The sequence below is a fragment of the Drosophila pseudoobscura genome, chromosome 4 (assembly GCF_009870125.1).
Source record: "Drosophila pseudoobscura strain MV-25-SWS-2005 chromosome 4, UCI_Dpse_MV25, whole genome shotgun sequence".
NCBI lineage: Eukaryota > Metazoa > Arthropoda > Insecta > Diptera > Drosophilidae > Drosophila > Drosophila pseudoobscura.
Genome location: NC_046681.1, coordinates 17,574,505 through 17,600,192, shown reverse-complemented (window position 1 = coordinate 17,600,192; position 25,688 = coordinate 17,574,505). Strand labels below are relative to the sequence as shown.

Sequence of the window (25,688 nt, the reverse complement as noted above, 5' to 3'; positions counted from 1 at the left end):
CCGAAAATTTCTCAGTTGTTCCACTATCCATCGAGAATGTTCCTAATCAGAATGTTTCTATGCGATATATAGCCGAAGGGGTTCAAATCCAAACAAAATGTGCAATCAATGGCAAAAAAAATAATTTCATAAACTTTATGCTCTGCACAATTACATAGAAATTCGTTCTTGAGGGTTTTGTGCGTACTCACAGATGCATCTATATGTTCTCTCGGCTTTCGCCGATTCCAAAAAACTCGCTGCTGTTGACCATTGAAATGTATGGGCGTTTAAATTGAATATAATTAAATGAAATATGTCTACATTGTTAAATTTTTTCCCGCAATACTTTCCATTGTGGACAGAAACAATCGATGTTCGGCTAAATGTTCAACCATCGATAATATAGGTATCGCTATCGCTATACTACATAACACAACATATTTTATGTTATCAAAGTCATACATATTTGTTGACTGTGCCAAGAATAGTCACTTTTAACTTTAAAAGTTATAGTAATATGATTTGTTCGGATTTCTTTTTTATACTTCGTGCTCCCAATGCTCTGTTCACGGCCGTCTAAATATGTCATACCCCATGTCTGTACATACTAGAAATGGGAGAAAATAATTTTTGTTGAACTTTGGTTGCGATATTAAATTTAAGTTTACATTTTAAAAACGTTCTAAAGAATCCAAACAAAGAATTTAACACAAACACAGCAGTGCTTTGTGTATATATGGATGTACGTGTCATGTACAATCGTGAATGTTTATTTATGACTAACTTTTAAAAATAAGTACATGTAAGTAGTACGAAATTGGCTGTTTGTGCATATACAGCCATCTGTTGGAGCGAACTGAATGTAAAGCTGTCAAAAAGTGCTATTTCGGGTCTGCAGCAGACTGCCAGACCGAATTGCAACTGAGTTGTTGTTCTAGGTGCCACAGAAGGCTGTCTCTGGTGACTAGAAATTTGGTTAAATTAAATGCAAAAACATACTTCACTCAGTTTTGGAATAGTTATTATTTTTCTGGTTTATCTTAATTAGTATGATAAAGTATTTCAATTGTTTTAACACCTTTATTTGTATTTTACGAAGCCTCTATAAAAATCTCTAGTAGAATTGCAGTTCGTTGTTGGCGACTTAAACCAGCTCGAAAGAAAATCTGGCCAGAACTGATCGGCTTGCTCATCAGCACGGATCCAGGTTCAAACCTGTTCCTGAATTCCATTGGCACATTCAAATCATGCTGTCAAATGACATCGTTCGGAGCAACAGAAATGGTCCACAATACTGCGGCAGTATTATCTGTGTCAGCTGGTCTTTATTTCAGGATTATAGAAAACAGTTTTGGGTCGTTGTTGTATATAATTTGGTTGCTCTAGCTCTTATGGTCTTTGAGAAGTAGCCGTCAAAAATGTCGTGCGGAAAACCAGACCTAGGTATATCGAACTGGCTATTGATGCTGATCTTCTTGGTGTTACACACATCTACTTTCACCACAAATCTATACTATTCGAGTACTGGGTACTTTTGGAGCCCGAAGTCTACCAGAGCAAGGCGGTTTAATGCCGGTCGTAATTCAACAAACGCAAAAAATGATCAGTTTTGAATTTGAAATTTGAATTTAATTATTTTTTTGACGTCGAAGCAAGTTTAGGCGCAAGACCTTGCCATCTTCCCGAATCCCGAGTCAAAATTCTGCGAAAGATACAATTTTCTTTTCAAAGCAGATATGGATTGAAAGTTATGGAAAAGTGCGCAGTCACCAAAGATTTTGTGGGTATATTACAAATTCTAAGTATGAGGAGGTCCTCTACTCATCTAGACCTTTAATCTAATTTTTTTCTCGTTTAAAGTACATTCAAAAAGTTTCATTTTGTCGCACAGTTTTATATATCTTATATAACGAGTAAATTTTTAAATTTAATACAAATAATGGCTAATTATATTTCTTAAAATGTTAATTTTTAGTGAACGATATGGTTGTTGAAAATCCAACACATAAGGATGTCGATTTGGCTGATATTTTAGGGGCAAATTGGCCAACACATGCCGGGGCAGCCGCTATGATTTTAAATAAAAATAAAACACCTGTGGAGGGCAACAGTAACGACGAGAGTCAGCCGAAATCTTCGAACACCCTATCGATAGCAGTCAAAGATGAATCTTTGGGTGAGTATCTCTCATTTATATAAACATGTTTTGGTTTGCTCTAAAGTGTAAAAACTTAAACCCTTTTTATTTGATCGGTTTCACCCGTTTAGTACATGTCGCTCTGTGTGTATATTTCAAATAGTTCTGCTGAAGAGGCTCAGTACCATATAAAACCAAACTATTCTTAATTCAAGCATTTACATAAAATCGACACCATTACCAGGGCAATTTGTCTTGTGCCTTCTTAGTAAATCGTTCATTTGATCCCAAACTCAAATTTGGCTTTGAAATAATTGGTTAGTACGACAACACCTTGCGTTTTCGTGCAAACAGGTGACTCAGCCCGATTTTTGTATCGATTTTTCGGATGTTAAATATAACAGAGGCTTTTGTGCGCTCAAGAAACTAAATTGTGGGTTTAACAGCACAATTTGTGCATTTAACAGGACATGAGAAAATGTGACAAAACGGGGGAACCTAGAAACGAAACGTTTTGGCTGAAAACGCAAAAAGTAAATGAAACCCGGAGTCTGCCTGAATATCCAAATAGCCCGTATGAAAATTTAAACATAATTCAGTATGCTTTGATCTATTCGTTTGTGTGTGTTACATGTTTTGTAACTGTGAAAAGTATGTAGAGTAACGTCCGGAGGATAAGCCGTTGATAGACAGATGAATAGATTTAACGGAATGTGCGGTATGGAAACAGTGGCAATATTTTTTGTCACTAGGTGGCAGAAATATATTCCATAAGTTACATATGTAAATCATAGCCTTACATAAACATATACTGACTGCGTATCGGGGTTTTTATTAATTATTTTTTTGTACCTTTTGAAATGCAATTTTTAGGTCACACAATTTCAGATTATCAACGCCTGATTGAAATACCAGGAACAGAGCTTGCAATTGGCTCCCTCGTGGAAGTATCTGATTCTGGCGTGTGTGGAGATGTGTATGGTGTAATTAGATGGATTGGTATACCTCCAGGAATTTCTAAAAACGTACTTGTTGGAATAGAGCTTGAAGACGAACCTTCCTTGAAGAACATTCCATTGTCAGATGGAAGTTACAATGGCCTTCGGTAAATATTAATAATAGTATTTTAATAGTATTATATTAATAGTATTTTCATAATACTATATATATAATATAGTAATGAAAATTGGTGTGCGTTTCTTTTTAAATTAATTTATATCGTATGTCGCTGAATTCCAAACGTGATTCGTTTCCTGCGCTATAGTGCAAAATCAAATTTTTCCGTCATAAACCGGCAATATTTATACTCGGTACTCGAAAATTATAGGGGTATATTCGTGGAGGAGAGGCTCTCTGACAAATATGAAATATGAATATGAACTTCGGCTTATCGAATCGATTAATTTATTTTTAAGAACATATAATAATATTGAATTATGTATTTAATTCATATTAATTAATAGGTATTTTAAATTATTTTGTTGTTCACAATTTTCAGCTTTTTTACGTGTCACCAAGGTCGGGCTATTTTTGTAACGTCCGACAGGTGCAAAACTGATCGCCGATTCACCGATAAAGACAGCTACCATGTAGGAAACAAGATCACTAACAATCAGGAGATAAACTTCGGTGCCGTCGCGTGCCCTTCTATTTCTGGTTCAGTACCGCCACTGCGTAAGTGCATACTTGCAGCCTACACAATTTAAATTCTTATTGATCAAGATGACAATCTACAATTGACACGTCCTTGTCTTTTATTTTAGGAATACATAGTTCGGATGAACTCCAGAAAATTTGTGGAAAATTCAAGGGAATACAAGGACATCATAACTCTTGCTATCTTGATGCGACACTATTTTCGATGTTCACTTTTACTAGTGTGTTTGATTCTATACTGTACCGATCTCCAGGACCCAAAGTAAGACAATAACGACGCTGAAAATCTTGTAATCTAATAATTTTCCAACAGGATATTCGGAATTACAGAGATGTTCAAAAGGTTTTGCGGGATGAAATTGTTAATCCATTGAGAAAACAATTATTTGTACGATCTGACAGCGTTATGAAGCTGCGTGAACTATTAGACCAACTCAGTTCTGTAAGTGGTCTCACATGCGAGGAAAAAGATCCTGAAGAGTTCCTGAACAGTTTACTATCACAAATTATGCGCGTCGAACCATTCTTAAAAGTGCGTTAATTTTTCATTTTATGATGAGAATTTGTATTAAGTTCAGTTCTTTATTTTCTTTATTCTTTATTTTTAGCTTAGCTCCGGACAAGACTCATATTTTTATCAACTGTTTGTGGATAAAGATGAAAAACTAACATTACCAACTGTCCAGCAACTTTTTGAACAAAGCTTTCATTCGTCGAATATCAAACTAAAGGAGGTTCCCTCTTGTTTTATTATTCAGATGCCTCGTTTTGGAAAAAGTTACAAAATGTATCCAAGAATTTTACCCTCGCAAGTTCTAGATGTGACAGACATAATTGAAAACTGTAAGTTTTAAAATTAAGAACCTTCTTAAAAGAAAAAATTTCGTAAAACCTATTATTGTTTCCTTCATTCTGGCTGTAATATTGATTCGATCGAAACGGCATGTTTCTGAGTTTTAAATTTCCGGTACATATCTTCAAAGTGTGACTAGCCAAGTCGGCATAGCATTTGATGCTGGTTAAGAAATTGTATACTTTGTGTTCGGGAATTGATATCAAACATAAAACATAATCTCATATACTATACGGGTTACATCGTTCCGTTCTAATTCACTACCTCTCCATTGTATGCCACTATTAAGCCTTATTGAGCATTTTTCTAATTATTTTAGCTCCTCGACAGTGCTTTCTGTGTGGAAAACTAGCTGAATATGAATGTAATGAATGTTTTGGAAGTCTACAAGTCGGTCAGGTCTCAGGTCTTGAGTGTACAGCCTTTTGTCAACAATGCCTTGTTACATTTCATATGCATGCAAAAAGGTAAAATTAAATTTACGATTATATAGGCTCATTAAAGATCACTTTTATTTATAAACTTTTATTCATTCAATTTTAGGAATAATCACGTGCCTACAAAAATATGTATTCCCAAGGACTTCAGAATTATGGCTGATCATATGGTAGTACCACGCGTGTACATGGAACTATTTTCAGTTGTTTGTATAGAAACATCTCATTATGTAGCGTTTGTAAAATCAGGTTCTGGGCCAGATGCACCATGGTGTTTTTTCGATTCAATGGCTGATAGAAAGGGTAAGTTACATTATATATATACACTGGTGATGGTTGTTCGGGGTCACACTTGCCATGTGATGTCAGCTTTCACAGTTAAATTTTTATTTATTGTGCTGGAGGCTTTGCGGACCGAGTTTTCTCTTGATTTGAATACAGCGATCCATCCGGTCCGCCATCCTTTAATAAAATATTGTGCATTGAAACCAATACGATACATTTTACATATGCGCTTTATATTTTCTTTTAGGTGAACAGAATGGATATAACATACCGGAAATGACATGTGTTCCCGAATTAACACAGTGGCTTTCCGATGAAGGTGCGCGCTCTATTAATGAAACATCACCTAATGATAAAGTTCTACCTGATCACGCCAAGCGTATTTTTTGCGATGCCTATATGTGTCTGTATCAAAGCACAGACACTATGATGTACCATTAATAAAATTAATAAATATCGTATGTTTTTAATAAAACTTTTACAATGCCTAAAAATCGTTTGATCGTTTCAGATTTAAATTTTTTACATATTGAAAACGATTTTCTTTTTGACGTTGCACGTTGCACACGCAATAGTCGTGTTTGGTCCCAACGGTTGCGCATTGTAGCATCTGATCGATTAGGCTCACCGTCAGTGCACCTGTGATGGCTGATGGATTACATTAAAGGTGCCTTCTATGTCGGGGAAGGTGTACTCCTTGCAGAAAAGGAACTCCTGGGCGCTTAAGGGAAGGGCAACAGACCTATCGGTCTTTGGGGGCAGCGTGCGCGGCCTTGTCTGCCTTAGAAATGAAGATGACGTTGGTTTGAAGCCAGGTGTTCGTGTCAGTTCGGTTTTCATGGAAGCCAGGGAAGTGGGTGTTAAGGAAAAAGTTTAAAGGGGAGACTGGCCGTATACTCCGCCCAGTTCTGCTCAACTTATAAAGCTTCTCCATGTTGAGCCTCGAACCTCGATAGCCTCGAGGCTATCCGGAGTTTCCCTAGTTTTCCAGTCGACTATTCGGGGTTCTTCCGACCTCTGCTTTTGATAGAAGGACAGGATTAATCGAGTTTGTCCGCCTGAGGTTCCGGAATTAAACTGGCCTCGACAAAAAAAAAGGAATACAGACCCGCCAGGATGCTATGTATAATCTGTTTCTTGTGAGAGACAAAAGTAAGGCTCAGGACCTCCTTGCGAATTTTTAAAATAAATGTGCGATAATTTCCCCGGGTTAATAAGATCATCTGAGCAGTCAGTAGATATCTGAAAAGGTACTCACCCCTTTCATTTTTTTCAGTCCTTTCAAACGGGGCACAGCGCGCTTGTCCCGGGAAGCCTGATTTAAACTGGAGGTCGTATCCGGCGTCCGCAAATTACCGACCGAGCGCACCCTCTGCCACGCATCTCTAGTGGCAGTGACAGGTTCACCATTGGATTGGGATAATTTCATTGAGTTATCTTTTCCCCGTCCGACTACCATAAGCCAGCAACGATGGCAGAGGCTTGGCCGTGCTAGGACCCATTTCCAGCTGTTCTCACGTTGAGAGTATAGTCGCACTTCCACCGGTATGTGTACAGCTACTGCGGGGTCAAGGAGCCCTGCTTCGGGTCAAGGTGAGCCCAGGCCCAAAGCACCTGTACTTGTAACACTCGATGAAAATTGAAACCAAATTGGTTTGGTAGGGTGACAGATGCGCGTTAGCGTTTATATTCGAGAGTAGCCACCAACTCAGCTTTTAACGATATGAACAGCGTATTGAAGTTTTCGCAGCCTACTGATAATAAAATCTGGGCTGGCATTTCTGCCAACATTTCGAGGCCACATATCAATATATTTATGAAATATATGAATCGATTGACGAATACGAAATGACGAAACACATTCACCTGCAATTAGCATGCATTTCGCACCTTCACTCTTCTATCAGCATGTTTCAAAATTCTTAAAAGATTCAAGTTTTCCAGTTTTCGAAACTCAAATTTCTGCAGACGGTCGAAATGAAAGATGTAAACTTTTCTTTTGTCCGATTCGCTTGGTTGGATTCTACACACTTCATTTGATTCTTGAGGCCTAGCTCTTAGTTCAGCACAGATAATCTTTTCTGACATTCACGTTCCTCCTTCTCATTTAATTTTGCAATAAGTAGCCTCATCTAGTAGCCTCATTTTAGTAGCAGCCCCTACACTCTATTACCAATTCTCTATTTTTTAAAATATAAGTAAAATAAATTAAATTTATTATAAGTTCTTAAACAAGGAATATTTCACTAAAAGTTGTATAAAATATAAATTTTTTATTATTTTTTTTTTTAATTTGTATGTATTTATACTTAAAGTAATTCAATTTTACTGAGTGCATGCTGTATGAAAGTAATTATATATTTGATTGGGTATAAGATGTATGCTAAGAAAATAAATAACTTTTTTACTGTGTGGTATGTAGCCCTTGCGTTCGGTATAATGTGAATGAATCGTACACATGCTGCAGCTCCGATAGGCGGTATTCTTCCAAACATACAATACCCTGCAGTGATGGAGACAGTTTCAGTGCACATGATAGACAATGAACAACGTGTCGTTTCTCCTGTTCTTTTATAAAAAGTACATTAAAAACTTCAACCTGTAAAAAAAAATATATATATATATATATATTTATATTAGATACTTTATTTGTTAAAAGTTGAATTTCATTGTAAAAATAAGAATTGCATAAGCGTTCAGAAAATATGTATCAAATCAGAGAATCTGACCAAAGCAGTATCGGAAAAACTTAATCGGTATTCTTCGAAACAAAAAAGACAGCACTAGAACTAGCATTTTATCGATTCTGTGCTTTCGTTTTCGAGTTTACTGTAAATTACTGTATTTTATTGTAAAATGTTCTACCCCAAAAAGTAGACGAGCATATACGTCACCAGGCCCTTTCACAAAAAATTTCAGATTTAATTTAGAAAAGGGAGGATTTTGTGCTCCGATTTATGATACTTGAGTACTAGAATTCACGATAAGGAAACATACGGCTATATCAAATCGGCAGCTAATGCTCAACAAAAATATCATGGTTGATTTTTAAATTATTTTCTTCAAGTGCTTTTATAAACAGAAAATAACAAAAAAAAAATGTAATAAAAATAATACAAGAAATACATACTTCACATTGACCACAATAATGTGATGCGTCGTTTTTTCCACGACCATTGAAACGTATTTCCACTCCTTTAAATTTTACGTATTCCTGTGTGTGTAATATATTTTTCAATGTTTGCAATAAGCACATTCTGGAAAATGTAATAACTTTATTAATAACGATGTTTAATAATTAATGTTGTTAAATAAGTGGGGAATTTTGGTAGGACAGCAAAATAAGATCGCGATCTCTCTCAATTTAGCTCGCAATTGTCATGAGAGATGGGAAAACATAGAGGGGAAGAGAGAAACCACGACCAGTAATTATGTTCTTATATCATTCTTAGCACGATCATTTTGAACTTCTATTTTTGATATCTAACATTTATTTGTTGTTTATCAAAAAAACTATATTTAATAATTATTAAATCATTACGTGAATTATTTTTTGAATAAAGGCTTTATTAGTTTTAAACAAATCACTTTATTCCCAATTGCTCAATCCAAAGGTACGAACCGTTTAAAGGTAGCAACAGAATGATGTACAGATAGATAAATACTCACTTTATCAATTCAAAAAGTTTCTTATCCGATACTTTTATATTTCTTGCTAGGTTCCAGCTTAAATGAACCATTGGCACAATACTCTTGAATGCTTGCAGTTTATTCCATTCGTATCGTTCGATGGCAAGAGAATATTGACGGGCAGTTAATGGTCCAACATTCCAGGCTATGTTATTGCACCATCCTACAGATTGAACCCAATGAACACATCTAAAAAATAAAACAAAATATTAGAGGTACATAAAAAAAACAAACATTTTTCCTGAGTTTTTCTTTGCAAATACGTCCCTTAGGTGTTAAGCAACCTGTTTTATATTTCTTTCTATCCTCTAGCGTGGGATGGAGGCAGGAGAGTCAGGTACATGCCTGGCCCTGTTGAAATGAACCTTATCAGGGCAATATTAATCTCTGTCCTTGCCAACCGATCCCCTTCGCTGCAGCTTGTGGGATGAAAATAGAACACTATACAAATAAACACGAAAAGAAAAGAGGCTGGCTCTCCCTAAAGGCCAACCACCCAACGGGGTAAACTAAAATTTAAATTCAAACAAAAAATAAAGTATGAAAGGTTCGGACACTTGCATGAGAGGAAATTGGATGCTCCCATTAGAGGACAGGAGCACAGAAAACAATAGATATATACTGAGTGTTCCCCGACTACCATAATCTTGGTATGCAGAATTCGGGATGTCTGCCGCCCGGGATGGCTGCGGGTCAAGAGAGTCTGTGCAGAGCTAGAAGTTACAAAAGTGGAGGAGAGGAGGAGTCTAGGGGACACGACGGGGCCGGGCTACAAAGGAAAACGAACAAGTCCACGCCGAGATCCCAGAGAGCTCGTATAGTATATAGTCATACATACAAAACTGAACCTGGCACTCAAATGAATCTCAACCTATCCAGCACTATCCAAGGAGATAATCTCGTACCAACCCATTTTAAAATTTTAAGGATTTGTTGTACCATCCGCAGAACAAATAGCAAAATTCAATTAGGATAATTATTTTTAAAGTAAATTATAATATGTTTCCATGAAACCTTTTAATATTTTCTTCTCAATATTTATTTTTACTTACCCAGCATTTACCCAGACCAAGTCTCCGGGTTTTTGTATAAATCTATAAACGGGTATATTTTCTTTGTATAAATCTTCTAAGACTGGCCACCATGAACCATGAAGGTAGCTGATATTGTTCTTTTCGCACAAATGGTGAATTCCACCCCAGTAAGCATCTGGGACGGCAAACCATTCACAATCTCCAGGGCCAATATTAATGTTGATTGAGCAAAAGTTATTGTTTTCTTGATGTCCTGGTGTCCTGCTTCCAGGAACTTTCATGTAAAGTTGAACTGTATTCATTCCCAAAATGACGTGACCCACATGAGATAGCATATTGGCGGCGGAGATAACACGAGCAAAAGCAGGCAGTTTTTGCAATTCACTTAATTGTGGTTTCCATTTTCGTTCATCAGACAAATCCACGTTGGTTCCAAATCTATGAGTACAAATTAAAAGAAATTAAAAAACTTTGTTTGCCTGTACAGATCCTTGAGTGATAAAATAATTGTGAATAAAAAACTTTGATCGTAGCTCTAATAAGACGTGGTTTGAATCTAGATCCGTGCCATTGAGCAAGCCACTGCCCCTGGTTCTGGCAGTATCTCAATTCCGGCTAGTTGCTTTTTTTCCTGACGCGCAACACAGACCACCATCTGACTCATGTTGGAATTTTAATTTGTTAAGTTATAAAATAAATGGTTGTAAGTACCGTAACATTTTGCTGCTGCTTTTGTGTTTTTTGCGTTTTAAAGAAATGTTGGAATTTGATACCGAGTCCTTGGAGTCAGAGTCCGACATTATTTGGGAGCCTGTAAATCCTCTATCACTTTCATCCTGCGGTGAAATATTTGTTTAGTACATTCCGATATAAATCTATATATGTAGTTTCTACAAATTACCTTAAGGCTGTCTTGAAAACTGGACGCTTGATATTGTGCATATTTTGCAATTGTTGTATGGGATCGGTGCGATATGCAGGCCCAAACTCGTTTGGCTTGCGATATATCCCAATTTTCGTCAGGTGACTGATGAACTTGTGTTCTGACCTCAACACTATGATCCGGATTTGCCTCCACTAATGTTTTAGTAGAGAAGAGCCCCAGGTCAAGCTTTAGAGCTCCAGCTAAGCCACGCACAACTGCTATAGGATGTTTTAAACAAAATTCTTGCAACTGAGGGCTGAATGCATTTTTTTTATTTTCTAAATGAACAGATGGAGTAGGTGGTAAAAGTTGGTCCCTCGATAGTTTTTGTGGTGGACAATCAGGGGGCGTTGGCGGCGGCGTATTTACTTGCAAAACCGTACAGTTTATTGGTGGATCTTCGATTGTCAAAAGCTTGACAGCTGACATCAACTGCTTTGAATCCATTTGTATCTTAAATGTTGGAGATAATTCGGATATAGATGCGCTCGCATTATTTTCTGTATAGTCCAAATCCTCATGTAAATGGCGACTAGTTTCATCATTGGTTATCGATAAAATTGTGGTAGGCTCAAATTTAATATTTGTATTTTTTGTATAAAGTTCATTGGAAATATATTCATAAGAATCCAAAATAGCTTGTTCCGAACTCATTCTTCCTTCTTGTACATTATCTAAATTGTGATTACTTAATGTCCCTGAAAAGTATATATATTTTTAAGCATAAATAGCATTGCAATATTAAAAAAAGAAATATACGAAATTCGGTGCACCGAAGGTTACGATATTATTTATTACAGAGTTAGTGATAGACTGAAACTAATTATAAGAATACACTTTAATGTATTTCTGAATGCCTCGCACCAGGAACGTAACAGTGTGACACAACAGAAGTCTGGATACCAATTTTGATTGCTCTAGTTCTTATGGACGGACAGACAGACATGGCTTTATAGGGCCGGAAACAATTCCTTCTGGGGGTTACACAAATCCACTTTCACCACAAATCAAATATATTCCTATACTCTTTTTGAGTATCGGGTATAATAACCTCTATAACCTCTTTCAATAAAATATCGGTCGACAACCCAAAGTAAAATATCGGGCAACGAAGACGACCCAAAACTATTTTTTATATAATAGAGAGATAACTAACGCTCGTGCTCGAACTGTCCACCTCTTCTATTGTTTATACTGCGGACAGCAAAGTTAATTGAGATTTTCAAATCTTTCCAACAAGATCTTGGTAATTTACGCAATGGAAAGAAAGGCAATAAATTGAGTAGGAAGTTCATCAAAACAAACCACAGTTTTATGTACAGTTTAAACGCAGATAATAAGCTGGCAAGTATTATTGATATCATTTTCCATAACTCAGTCTTTTTTTAGCTACACATCTACTTTTTTCTTTCTTTTCTACGTACGATCGTTGAAAATGTCTTCATGTTTTAAATTGAACTGTCGTCATTCTTAAAATCTGAATGATTCAATTTGTAATGCTTTGTGTTTCATTGTTGTTTGTGTGACTAACTGCTTGGTAAAAATGTTGACTAATTTGGAGGATGCAGTCTTGAAATGCACTCAAGTATATCCGTAGACAACCAAGTAATTGAATATGGTCTATAAGCTGCCTGCAGCCTCTAAAAGCTATTTCATAGTTCTGACTGGTTAAAGCAGCGGTGGGCACGCTTTTTGACAGACAATTATTAAAAAATAGAAACACTTTTTAATGGTGCAAGCCACAATACTTCGAGATTTGAGGGGGAGTAAGGAAAAGTGAGTGAATTTTGAAACAAATTGGAAATTGTGACGGAAAGAAGTATGACGCCATATGGACTTAGCATTTGATGCCGATCCTTCTCGATGTTACAAATATTTTCAAAAACTGAGTTCATTGCATTACTCTTTTCGTGCCGAATATCAAATGAACGGTTTTAAGGCTATGCAAAGACACTTAATTAATATTCACAGTGCAACTGCCAACATATTTCTGTCATCAAACATACTTTTTCTGATAGGCTTGGGGTTCCAAAAATGTATAAAGGAAATGTTTTCCATCGTATAAAACTGGTATTTAGTCACAATTTTTTTTATACATAAGTTTTTACTTAGCTTGAGAATGATACACCTGTTACTGGTACTAAGAATTGCAATGGCAAATTTAAATACATTTTTTTTTTTTAATTTCGATTTTAAATACTCAGGAAAACTCAAAATAAATTAGATTCTTTTTATATTTTATTCGTATGGGATTCGTATTGTTTCTATGTGTTTTCAGTTAGTATTAATTAAATACAGGATTGTATATTGATTTAAACGGAAGAAATATATCAGTTTATAGAAATGCTATACGACGTTTTCGAGCAAAATATTTTAAAAATTTTGTACTTTTAAGCCACAACACATTTTGAAATAAAATTGTATTAGGCTGTTCCATCTTCAACGTATAGAATTTTGTAATAAGCCTTTATGGCCATACATATCATTTAAATCAAAGAATAAAAACGACAGCTGAATGATTTTATTGCTAGAAATGTCTGAGAACTCACTTAGGCAAGAATGAATGGTTAAAGAAAAGCAATAACATTTCCAGGGTTACAAAAAAATTGCACAAAAAATAATTAATGTTTCATTTAAAAGCTTTTTTTTATTGAAACGTTGTCTGCCTTTTGTGAGGCCCAAGGGTATCAGAAAAAGCCAGTTTGATGTCTGAGATTTTTTCGCAGTTACATGGTGTAGTCAAAGGAGAAAAATTATAGCTATTGTTTTATTCGGGCATGTCTGGTACTCAAAATTGCTCACTTATTATATTTTGGTTAAATTGTAAATATTGTGTTTTGTTTTGCTGTATAATATCTTGGCAGTCTTGTCCCGATCGATTGTAGATTGGATTTAGAGCGTCTTCCTTTATACGTTTGGCAGGCGTGGGACTTTCACTTATGTGACTCTGCGGATAAGGTGGAGGTGGACCCTGAAAAAATATGTATATATGAAAGAAAGTTTCAAACCTGATTGAGTATTTTCATTACTGAAAATATATGGTTACGGATTTGGCAGATCAATGACAGCGAGGATTGGGTTATCGTGCCGGATCTACAGGGAACTGTTCCCAATTCGGATATAAAAACCGTAAAAGTGAGGCTACGCTATCGCTATATTGGTCATTCTCTCTATTCTAGTCTTCTCGTATCTTTAAAATTGTGGATGCCACAGATTTTCGTCCTTTGTGGGGGCGGAACGCAGCCGATCTTCTATAGTCTCTGAGAACTAGTCGCCAAACGAGACGAGACGGACGGATGGACAGACAGACATAGCTATGTATACTTTTGGGGACGGCCACACACAATAAACAGATCCCCTTTAACCATAATTCGAATACACCCCTATACTCTTTTTGAGTATCGGGTGCCGTTGTCGCTACAGACTCGGAACTGGAGATCGTGCTATCGATAAGCAAAACGGAATAAGAAAGCCTTATCCGCTTGCCTGAACCAGGGGGTGAAGACGAAAGCCCAGTACCAGCCGGCCCTCAAAATACAGAGCCGGCTCCAAGGTATGGCGGATATTTCCCAGGAGGAGAAATCCAACCTAGCGTGGGCTGAGCAACGGGTAGAGGAGGGTTGTAGATACTACGCGCAGTTGGCCCAGATGCGGGCGGAGAATGGCGGATTCGGCAACAAGGTGCAGATGTTAGGCACCAAAGAGCAAAAGTCAGTACTTGCCTTCGCTAAAAACACCTCGACTCTCGAGGACTTTCAAACGTAATTAAGTACAGCTGCGACGGTTCATACCCCCACATCCCACCGCCCCCCATCCGGATAACTAAGGGCCATACTGGCCTATGCGGGGCCTCTCTGAGGGCCAAAGACTTTCTTTCAATCATTCAATAAACTTTAACTTAGAAGATAAATGAAGTCTCCAACGTGCTTGGTTTGTGAGCAGTGGGCGGGTAGAAAACTAACTTATTAAGGTGTTCTATTCAAGTGGCGAGGAGTGTATGAGTTACGGGTATGGGCTTTGCTTCGTTTGCTCGTTTGCTAGTTATATATTTTATGAATATAATTTACCTGTATATGAATATTTTTTGTTACCTGTCGCGGCAGCATCTGAGCTGTTTGTTGTTGTCTGGAGTTCATTTCTAACGAAATCGGAAGATTCCAAGCTTCTTCAATTGAACATAACTGCCGCCGTTTTGATGTAATACTCGGTAACGGGGCCTGGCCAAGTTGAATCTCCAGAAATTTGATACGTTGTGATAAGCCTTTAGTCAATCCAATGGCGTCTTTGTTCATGGGTATTGTTTCTTCTTTTCGATGTATGGTGGTTTTCTAAAACAAAATAAAACAAAACAGGTTTATACAAAAAAGTTTCAAAAACTAATTTTCACTTATTTAGCCAATTTTGGTCTCAAAGCAGTTTAGTAGCAGACCTTAATGGGTTAACACGAGGAGTTTGTTCGAAATAATAAAATACCTTCGAAGAACCGCGATTTTTTAATAATTAACGTGTCGGTCTTTTGTATTTTGATATTTTGGACATTAATATTTGGGAAAATACAATTTTGGGCGATGACAACCACGACCCAAAGATACACGTCACCACTTGAAACGCTTTGTGGGAATACTCCTATATAGTAATACTACGGAGTGTCAATTTGGGCATATTTACTACTTATGATAGTCTTTAAAACTTATTACCTGGCACGAAACTTGTTTAGTTGCATTTAAGTAGCAGGCATAGGCATCTCGTAGCTGACCGCAGCTCTCATAAAGAATGCCCAAATTAGTCCAAGCTTCCTTGTGGTCTTTATCTAGTTGCACAGCACATATGTAAGCCTGGAGCGCATCCGTCGGTTGATTTTGTTGTTGATATAAAACACTTTGGATATTATTCAGTTAATTGTTGATGAAAAACCCGGAATTTGCATAATTTTACCCAATCGAGCACCAGGTATCCGCATTTCCTTCACTTTTTTCTACAGAGTTTCGATATGCCAGAAAAGCATCATGGACCTTATTTATTCCTGCGTAACATCTGCCCAATAAATATAATGACTGGCCACTTTTTGGATCAGCATCAATTGACTTTTGCAGAAAAATCAATGCACTCGATTCACGTTCTTTTTTTTCGCCTAGGCATTCTACGCAGTGGTACATCCATCCTGTAAATATAAAATAAATTTGACAAAAAATAGCGAAAATGGAAAATAAAGGAACACTGGAAGTCAGTTCTAGTTTCGGGCCAGATTTTATATACCCCTGCAGATCGATCGAATCGTTCACATATCGTTTATGTCATCAATGCGCCTCATCACTAGTATCTCAGGCATCAACGGTCAACGTTTCATGGACAGTGAATGTAGATCTGTTGTATGTGCGTTTGTCACTTTCAGGACGACCCCAACGTCCTTGCCCACGTTCGATGGCGCTGGATGGCTGAACGGGGTCGAAATCTTCATATGCAACGACTACGCAACGCGGCAGTGACTGATACAGTCCAAGGAGAGCACTGAAGATGCTGCAGAGATAGAATCCAGACGTGCCAACGGCAGACTGGAAGGTTCTTTATGTCGCTAGCCCATTACCCGACGAGAGGGTCATGTGATCTTCCAGATAGAGGAGGTAGAGGAGCCGCCATTCCCTAAGTTCGGGAAGTCGGCGTAGGGCTTAAGCAGTGTATACCTACGCCTTAAAAGTCGCCACCACGAGGGCAAAGATGAGATGGAGATGCGAGATGGAGAAAGACCTAGGTCCTGAGGCCATCGTGAGGGCGCCCACGGTCTTGCGCTGAAAGACACTGAGGAAGACAAGGATGGTGTCCTAACAGTATTAGTCAACACGTCGTGTGAGGTTGAGTCCTACACCCACGACGCTAAGGGTGCTGCAGGTCAATTTGCATAAGAGCAAATTAGCAAGAGATCAAAGGTTCGAAGACGTAACTTTAGTCCAGGAGCAGGTAAGGTAAGCAGAAACAGAACCGTCGTACTCGTACCAAGGGAATGGAACCAAGAATCCATGCTTACCTTATGTCTCATTACAGCACAGTAGTGATGCTGGGAAGCGAGGCGCCATTTGGCAGCCTCCTGATACATGGCACACGACAGGCCCGCCCCACCCAACGAACTACGGAGTCTGGTAACAAAAGCCGGCTCCAAGAACCACCAACTTCTCATTGGTACGGACGCCAATGCCCATTAGAGCGTTTGGGGAAGCACGGACATCAATGGCAGAGCTGATTCACACTTAGACTTTACACCAACAACTAACTTAGACGTAGCGAACGGGGTGAGGAACACATCTTCGTATGTGCCACGTCATCCAAAGAGTACCTTGGTATCTGCCTGGAGAGTCCTTGAAAGACCATCCTTCTCAGATAGTAAGTACATTCAGTTGCAGTGCGAATTCAAAAACTCTCCGAAGGTAACAGACTATAAAAACCCCGGAATACAAACTAGAAAAAGTTTAAAAATACTGTTACTTCGAAGATCGAGGGTTCAGTGAAATATGTGGAGGAGATGTCCAGAGAGACCCTATCCAAAGAACTACTGGATAATAAACGGAAATCCATCCAAACATCCAAGAGATTTGAAGGCTCCATAATGGAACGTGCACTCCGGGAGATATGTTAATGGGCGAACGAAGTAGGACTCAATATCAACGCGAACAAGACGGACCTTATCCTCTTTACCAAGACGTACAAGGTACCGATACGGAAGTATCTTGACGAGCAGTGAAGTACTAGACGCCCTAATCATGACAAAGTTAGTGCGGATCTATTGGATTCTCAGCCACCAAGGCATCGAAGGAAACGAGGCGGCAGACGACATGGTTAAGCAAGGCGTCGGGCTGGCGAATGAGAGAATCGAGAATGTGCCTGTCTCCCTCAGTACGCTACAAGGCGACATAGAGAAGCAGGCCAGATAACAGACCGAAAAGCGAGGAGAAGTACTGCAAAGAACGTAACGAAAAACTCAGTCACTACCCAATACACCTACCAGGGAACGACTGCAGACTGTAACTGGGAATACGTACAGGTCACTGTCTGGCTGCGGCGCGTGGTGTTGCATGCATCACCAACCGAGACTGCAGGAAATGTGATGATCCTCGGGTCATCGAAACCCTGGAACATCTTATCGGAAACGGTGGACAGCGGTGGGATTCATGCGCGCAAAAGTTGGAAAAGTCTTGATCTATAGCTTCTGACTCGCTCCAAGCTTGTCCCTCTCTGAATTCAAAGGAATTATCGACAACCTAGCGGCCGACGTCAGCGGTCGACACCCAGTGGCTATCGGAGACGACTTCAACGCATGGGCAGAGGAGATTACCTGCAACCAAACCATTCAACAGTGCTCGCATCCAACAGTGGCTGGAGCGCGCTGGGCTCGCACCTGCGAAGAGCGAGGTAGTACTGGTGTCCAGCAGTAAGATGTTAGAGACAGCCGAGATCACAGTGGGATACACTAATGTGCCATCATAGAGGGCGCGGAAGTACTTGGCCGAAAGCACTTGGCTTACATGAGCTCGGCGGCGGCGTCCAGTCTGGGAGTCTATCCCCTCCACATAGCGAGCTACGCCCGGGGTCTGGTAGCCACCTACCCACTCTGCACTTCGCATATGTGCTTTCCGGACAGTCTTGGACGAGGCAACCCAAAGAATCGCGGGATAAGCACCGCTAGAATGCGGACGAGCGGTCCACCTACTACCAGGAGGCGCATGGCAGAATCATGGAAGCGCCGGCCAAAAATCAGGTGCGCATGGCGTGTAAGCAGCAGAGCCTCATAAATATCATCATATTTTCATCTTACACACTCGTCACTCCATTAATTCAGTTTTCTCTCACACACTTCTCACAAATCAAGCACGTCAGACTTAATTTTATTGAACGATTTGCACCTAAATGAATATATTAAACGCAGAAGAAGACGTCACAAATTCATTTCGCGGCGACAAATAGTTTGTTTGCATAATCAGTAGAACCTCTTACACTCGACACGCTCGGCGACAAAGCGCCACACCACATACTGTCGAGTAATATTTAGAGTTAAGACGGAGTCAGGTAAACACTACAAAATCAGTCTTATGACGAAACGGAAACCAAACGCAGTTCTTATTCTTGCATACATGGCCCCACAAAAAAAAGTATCCTGCGCGGCTGGACTTTGGACAATATTACTGTTCAAACTACATGGATACCTACACATTGGCAACATCTTGGTAACTGTACAGTCTTTGATTGCTGGTGGCGATCGGATCAATATAAAAATGTCTAGTTTTTGCATGTAACTTACCAAGTTGTCTATAAACATCTGCTTTTAGTTTCAGCGATATATTTTTCTCGTTGAGTAGAAATTCATAGGCTTTCTTTGCCGCCTTATGCTTATTTTGAACTTCATAAAGGTGAGCGATTTGAAATTTAACTGAAAAACAAAAAATATCAATTAATTTGTAGTTTTCAATATAATCAAAATATTAAAAGAATGAAAAAAAAAGAAAAATGGACGTTTTAAAACCCTTACCATGAAGCTCAGAATAAGTCGATGGATTCGTATAAAGCAGCGCCAATTGCAAATGTTTTAAAGCAATGTGGTATTCACCGCAATGCTTCAGCATGAAACCCAATCGTAAATGAACATCGTTAGCACATGTGAAATTGGGGTTTAAGTATAAAAGCTCCTGAAAAGATTTGATTGCCCTATAAAAAGAAGAAAAAATTTGTTTAAATCTTCAAAAAACATTAGTGTCAAATGTTAGTTTCAAGGAGTGCCCATTTGGATCGTATATACGAGTACAGTGGCCGACAGTAAAATGTAGACACTCATGTTAACTAACTTTAAACCGATCGCAAGTATTTAAAATCTTAAAATGTATATATATCTATATATATAAATATATCTGTATAATTAACGTGTCTTTTTCATATAAAAAAAGTTTTAAATATCAAATTTACTGATGCCGATATCGAAGCGACCCAAAAGGAAGCGTTTCCGACCCCACAAGGTATATATATTCATGATAAGCATCAATAGCAGAGTCATGTCTGTCTGTCTGTCTGTTCGTCTGTCCGTCCCGATGAGCGCCTAGATCTCAGACATTATGAGAGCTTGAGCAACCAATTTGTATCCAGACTCCTGCAATATCATAATGTTACAAGTGTATTTCGAAATTTCGCGTGGGGAATAATTTTGAAATACATTTGCTAAAGTGTGCCAGTACAGGGGTCTGGATGCAAAATTTGGTTGCTCTCTTATAGTCTGAGATCAAGGCGGTCATCGAGACAGACGGGATCCTTGGATTATTCATCTGTTAAGCCTGAATATCCGAAAGGGTTCATTCAACAAAACCACGACCTTGAATACTCTTATATTTTGAGAATGTTTCAATCATTAATCACTGTACAAAACTATACACTAATCTTCAGAATGAAAAGATGGTTCAAAAGATGCAAATGTGCTAAAATCTCAATGATTTGTAGACATCTTAAGTTAAAGGAAGCACGAGCTGTAAACGTCTAAAACCTATTAAAGCAATTGGGGGCCACCAGGCCACAAAAATGATGGTGGTATTCGAATGAAAGATAGGTTATGCTCAAAGAAAAACCAACAACCGTTTTGTGCCTAAGATGTATTTTACTTGTGCATATGTATGCATTTATATGTTTGTGCATACATGCACACACTATATGCACATATACTTTTTTTTGTTTTTCAATATCCATACATATGTACACAATTATCAATGTCCTAATGCACTTTGCAGGCATATACGCGTACATATGTACATACATTTATGCACAAGTAAACATTCATCCATGTACATATAAATGTTTATACCTGAGATGGGCGCGCACTTCTAAGGAAGGAACTATTTATGTATAAACATCTTTTACATTTTTTAATACCAAAAACAACTCAAATTCCATTTCCCAAAAAAAATATTATTGAATGGGTAAGCATACCTATGTATATATATATATATATGTATATGTGTGTATATCACTTTATTTTTTCCGAACTTTCATGTTCATACTTTTATATCATTAGAAATTTAAAAAATGTAAATGTTGCTTAAGAACTTCATATTCAGAATTCGTGTAGTTTTTTTTTGTAAACAAGTTGTAACAAACTAGAGATGCACAAATTTCGATAACAAGGAATGGCGAGAAATAACCATTTACTAATTAATCGAATAGGTGTAATACTTCAGGTATATATTAGAATAAATCAGATCGACCGTCTAATAGCCCATTCCCACAGGCGACCATCCACAGGATTTGCCGTTCCGAACATTTCCCAGTTATTCCACCATCCATCTAGGATGTTCCCATGCTCCTCGTTTCTATGCGATATTTTTAGGATGTTTTTCAAATGCATTTTCGAATTCTGTTGATGTCGACCAGGACAGATCCAACTCCACTTCTATTATTCCTCCTGCGACTAAGCCTCCCCTCCAAAGCAACAAAACTGGACAAGCTTCTGAAGATTGATCGGGAAATGCACGAAGGCAAGAAGTAGCAGCCGAAATTTCGGGAGAAGCACCAGGAAACAAAAGCGAGGGACAGTCCAGCAAATTTCTAGCAGCCATGGGCAAACCGAGCTGCTGCAATTTTTGTTTCCTTATGTGTATAGTTTTATTATAGCCAATAAAATCGACAACTGGTGCCAGTGGGAATCGAGGTTTCACATCTGCCAAAAACTCACACCGTTCCGCGTAGAATACTGGGTGGGAAAAGGCTAAAAAGCATCAGAAACGATAAAAATGAATGACTGTAATTCGTTCGATGGAAAAAGTGGCAGCAGACGTTTTGCAAACGAGTTTTGAGACCGGACTATCTATCGTGGATGGAAAGCCAGGCAGGCACAACACAAATGGAGGGAAGCACTTTTAACTTTTCAGAAAATGTAAACTGACTGAGCAATGTAACCATAGCGCAGACTAGATGAACATACACTTGTGGGCTACGTTGCCCAGTCAGCTGTGTTTTGCCAACAAATTAATTCTCTTAAAAGTCTTAATCGTTTTATGAACAATAGCTGTAAGTAAACAGGAAACTACTAGTAGTGAGATTGGAGGAAGAAAGCGCCGTCAGATAGGTTAAATCCCCTCTTGCGAAATAGAAATGCAGAAAATTGCACCAATGAAAAATCATCCCTGTTTTTGTTGCTTATGTTTGTTCGCCAAATATGTAGTGACAAGAAAATAAAATGCCGGCTAATACAAAATAGGGCGATGGTAATCTGCTGTGAAGAATCATTTTATGATACCAAATCAATCAATTAATTAACCTAATCAAAAATGATTTTTAGTGCGCTGTTGCAAACCTTTCAAAGTTAATGCTAAAGCATATGATTTCTCGGAGCAGTCTGGAATGCTACATAAACCCGATGGCGTTTACCAAAGCTGCAGAAACACATTTGATTCATTCACAAAGGAATGTACGCGAAAATGCGAGGATTCATTTGTAATTTTCTTTCATCTTTTTAAAAACGTCAGAAATTACCAATTTAAAAAATAAATAAAGTTGTGGTACTTACCATTTAAAGCATCGGAGCTTAAAGTAAGCAATCCCTATTCCATAAATAAATTCATGATTTGTCCAATAATTATTCTGATTGAATCTTAAATATTTTTGGTATGCCGATAAAGCTGAAACGATGAATTATATATTATTATATACTAGATATCTCTTCAGAATGAAGCTTAGGTATTTTGAATTAAAAATATGTAATGGGCATGTAAAGCAGCACAAGGTAATATGCATCCTATATTTATATATCAGGTGTCATCTATATTGTTTTGAGCTGTGGTGAAACGCCTATGCCATATGCCTTACCAGTAATAGCTGTAATGAACTTATCACTTTGCGCCTTATCCATTTTAAAAATAAAATAAAAAAACCCTTGCTAGAAAAAAATCTTAGTTCACTTCAAGCAGCCACTGCCATTTCATTTGCTCGTTCTGGCTATAATAACGATCTGATCGAGATTCGTTAATCTGGTAGCTACCTTTATTATTTCTCCCACACAAATTAGACCTTTGTCACTTCTAGATATTCATAGAAATGGATATATAACACTGTACTTATAGTATCCCTGCCTCAGTGTATTTCTGACTTCCATCAGAATACAATCGAGTGTCTTCCAAAAACACTAACAATCTTTCTTTAAAGTAATTGAAATGGATAACTCAAGCCGTTCCTTTACATGACTTTACAAAGCAGTCTTGATGCTGCTGAGAAAAACAGAGACTCACGGCACTGAATTTTGATTAATTCAAAAGAACTACAAATGTTTTGAAGATACAATCTGTTTAAGGCTATCCATTCCGGCTGCTTCTTCAGAGGAAATACCGCCACTAAAACGCAAAAACGTAAGTAATGACCATTCAGTGGAATATAAATATGGCAAGGCACTTTCACAGGAACAGTTAAACGATTTAGTGACTACATTGTTTGAAAATAAAATTATCTGGATTGCTAACAGCTTATACAAAATATAGCTGCTTTCTGTTCCTATAGGATAGCCTAGATAGAAAAGGGCATTACTCAAGAAGGCACTGGCCAAAACGTCCGAAAATACACAACGTACAAAATGCAGCTCTCGTGAAAATCCAAGACCTTATATTGTCACCAGGACCACTAAGGTCTGAAACAAAATTTTGTTTAAGCACTGGTAAAGGAAGGTGACTCGATGAGTAAACGAAAAACTTTTTTTCACGTCCGTCGCTGGCAAAAGTTTAAGAAGGCCCTCCAATTCGACAAGGTAGATTTGAAACGAATAAGAAAGCAGGACTTGTGGGGTATTCCATGGTGCCCTAATATGTTTCCTTCATGAATTTGCATTCATAACTCTTATTTGCGGTCCTTGGTCAATGTGGTCTCTAAACTAATCACTATTGTTCGTTTGTTTTAGCTTTGTTTTGATTATAAAGTAATCATAATAATACTAGGTTTACGATGTTACTTACCCTCGGAATATTCACCAAGGAGCAGATGCAAGTGACCGAGTTTGCAGAGGGCGTTAGTAAATTGGTCTCTAGCAAGTGTTTCCTCCTCGAAAAAACTAATTATTTTAGTTTCTATATCATGCAATTTGTTGTCTTCGTTGCCAGTGTTTCCAGTTGAGTTATTCTTAAGCACTCCTGCTGATCCGTCATTGGCAACAATTATATTTTTAGTAATATAATAGGCAATATCATCTTGTATTGTTGTTATAGTTTTTTGAACTATGGCTTTTATTTCCAAATTTTTAGGATCAGCTAAGTCAAGACATCCAAAATATCGACTGAAATATAAGCTATTAGTAAAACTTATGGAACTTCAAGTGACTGTCTTACCTGTCGAGGTCTCGGATCATGGAAATTTCCTCAAAGGAAATCCGATTCATTTTGCCCATAAACATTTACTTATTTGTGTACGGTAGTATTTTTAGAGATGAACAACATACGATATTTTATGTAGTATTTTATACCTGCAAGTATCGAATAGTTGATTTTATACCACTGCACACAGGGTACAGTACATATTTTGGGAACGATGGTATTATTTTACAGATATGAAATACCTATTCAAACACACCATTTATTAAAACAGCTGATGGCAATAACAATACAACAGATTTGGTCTGAATTCTGAAACTCCAACAACTTGGATAAATCAAGAATTTCAACATTATGCTTCAACCAAAGCTTTAAAAAGCTGTGTACCAGGTGTACCACGTGACCTATAGCTACATTGCTCTCACATCTGTGCTTTGGTTAAGAATTTATTATATTTATTACAAGGGGGCAAGCCCCTTGCCTGAAAGTTCTCCCGTTTTCACGGGATTTTCAAGATTTCTTCGTTGTCAAAACGAAAACCTTTTCCTCGACAAAATGAAAAGTAAACGGCTTTTTATACAAAAACGAAAAAAATAGTTGACTTATTGATGTATTAACATAAATTTGCCACCATTTTCAGGATAATGAAGATTTTGCCTTCCTTATAAATAGTTGATTTTTAGCCCAAGTTTGCCTCTGAAATAATTGATGAGAGAACCAAAGTTTGGTGCTAACAGCTGACGCAGCCCATCTGGTTATCGGAACTTTAGCGAGAAATAAATTGTTGCTCATAACTGCACACATGTCCGCGTCACACCTAAGAGTGTACTCGTATGATGCGCGCAAAAGAACATATTGTTTAAGACAGCTGTTTCCCGCCACATTTAGTAATTTAATTTTCAATATTCATGCTGTTTCTCACAGTGCGCCAGTGGTAGCACAAGGGTCAAAGGAAAATAGGTGGAAAAATTTATTGTAATTACGGCAAGAATGACAGAGAGGAATGATAACAGAGAAAAAGGGACGGAACAGAAATTCCAATAAGATTAATGAGGGCAGCCGATTCGACCTCGCGAGTGATAAGGGGCAAGAGAATACCATGGCATGTCCTAGGGCCTTTATGAGAGTGGATGTTAATAGAACGCAGCTGACTCTCATAAGAGAGAAAATGTCAAGAAGGGTGACGATTAAGTCCACGTAGGGAATAGGGATTAGGTGCGAAGAGTGTTAAAAACTTCAAAATTGAACGTGTGAGTGCGTTCAGAACCGAAAAGCACAAATGTCTGGTCGTCTTTCATAGGCAAAACCGTCCGCTGTCTCATTTTCTTCGATGCCTTGGTGGTTGGCAACCCAATAGATCCGCACTGATTTTGTCG

At 38.0% G+C, this 25,688-nt stretch overlaps 3 protein-coding genes across 15 annotated transcripts; 1 reads left to right on the top strand and 2 right to left on the bottom strand.

Annotated features, from left to right (window-relative positions):
- The first annotated feature begins 390 nt into the window (after positions 1-390).
- On the top strand, positions 391-5,825 carry CYLD (ubiquitin carboxyl-terminal hydrolase CYLD). 7 transcript variants are annotated; one of them, XM_033379615.1, is made up of 10 exons: positions 391-578; positions 1,958-2,158; positions 2,993-3,224; positions 3,618-3,793; positions 3,883-4,037; positions 4,089-4,307; positions 4,384-4,618; positions 4,948-5,095; positions 5,172-5,368; positions 5,598-5,791. In XM_033379615.1, exons 2-10 carry the CDS (start codon positions 1,966-1,968, stop codon positions 5,789-5,791), a joined length of 1,749 nt encoding a protein of 582 aa, XP_033235506.1. In that variant the 5' UTR covers positions 391-578; positions 1,958-1,965. The 7 variants fall into 7 exon arrangements, with proteins under 7 accessions (XP_033235506.1, XP_033235505.1, XP_033235504.1 ...); XM_033379614.1 differs by having other exon boundaries at positions 391-724; XM_033379613.1 differs by having other exon boundaries at positions 391-784.
- On the bottom strand, positions 5,277-7,017 carry LOC117183949 (uncharacterized). The gene is made up of 2 exons (XM_033379627.1): positions 6,609-7,017; positions 5,277-6,519 (listed from the first exon to the last, which is right to left on the bottom strand). The coding sequence occupies exons 1-2, from the start codon at positions 6,807-6,809 to the stop codon at positions 6,391-6,393; spliced, it is 330 nt and encodes a 109-aa protein (XP_033235518.1). The 5' UTR covers positions 6,810-7,017; the 3' UTR covers positions 5,277-6,390.
- Positions 7,018-7,640: 623 nt separating this feature from the next.
- Utx (Utx histone demethylase) lies at positions 7,641-24,464 on the bottom strand. 7 transcript variants are annotated; one of them, XM_033379601.1, is made up of 15 exons: positions 24,331-24,464; positions 23,962-24,278; positions 22,530-22,641; positions 19,515-19,690; positions 19,287-19,415; positions 15,935-16,160; positions 15,697-15,877; positions 15,067-15,327; positions 13,802-13,970; positions 10,976-11,697; positions 10,786-10,910; positions 10,093-10,512; positions 9,020-9,229; positions 8,481-8,607; positions 7,688-7,949 (listed from the first exon to the last, which is right to left on the bottom strand). In XM_033379601.1, the coding sequence occupies exons 1-15, from the start codon at positions 24,393-24,395 to the stop codon at positions 7,755-7,757; spliced, it is 3,435 nt and encodes a 1,144-aa protein (XP_033235492.1). In that variant the 5' UTR covers positions 24,396-24,464; the 3' UTR covers positions 7,688-7,754. The 7 variants fall into 7 exon arrangements, with proteins under 7 accessions (XP_033235495.1, XP_033235496.1, XP_033235492.1 ...); XM_033379602.1 differs by having other exon boundaries at positions 15,091-15,327; XM_033379603.1 differs by lacking the exons at positions 22,530-22,641; positions 23,962-24,278; positions 24,331-24,464 and adding an exon at positions 20,954-21,105.
- Between the last annotated feature and the right edge of the window lie 1,224 nt (positions 24,465-25,688).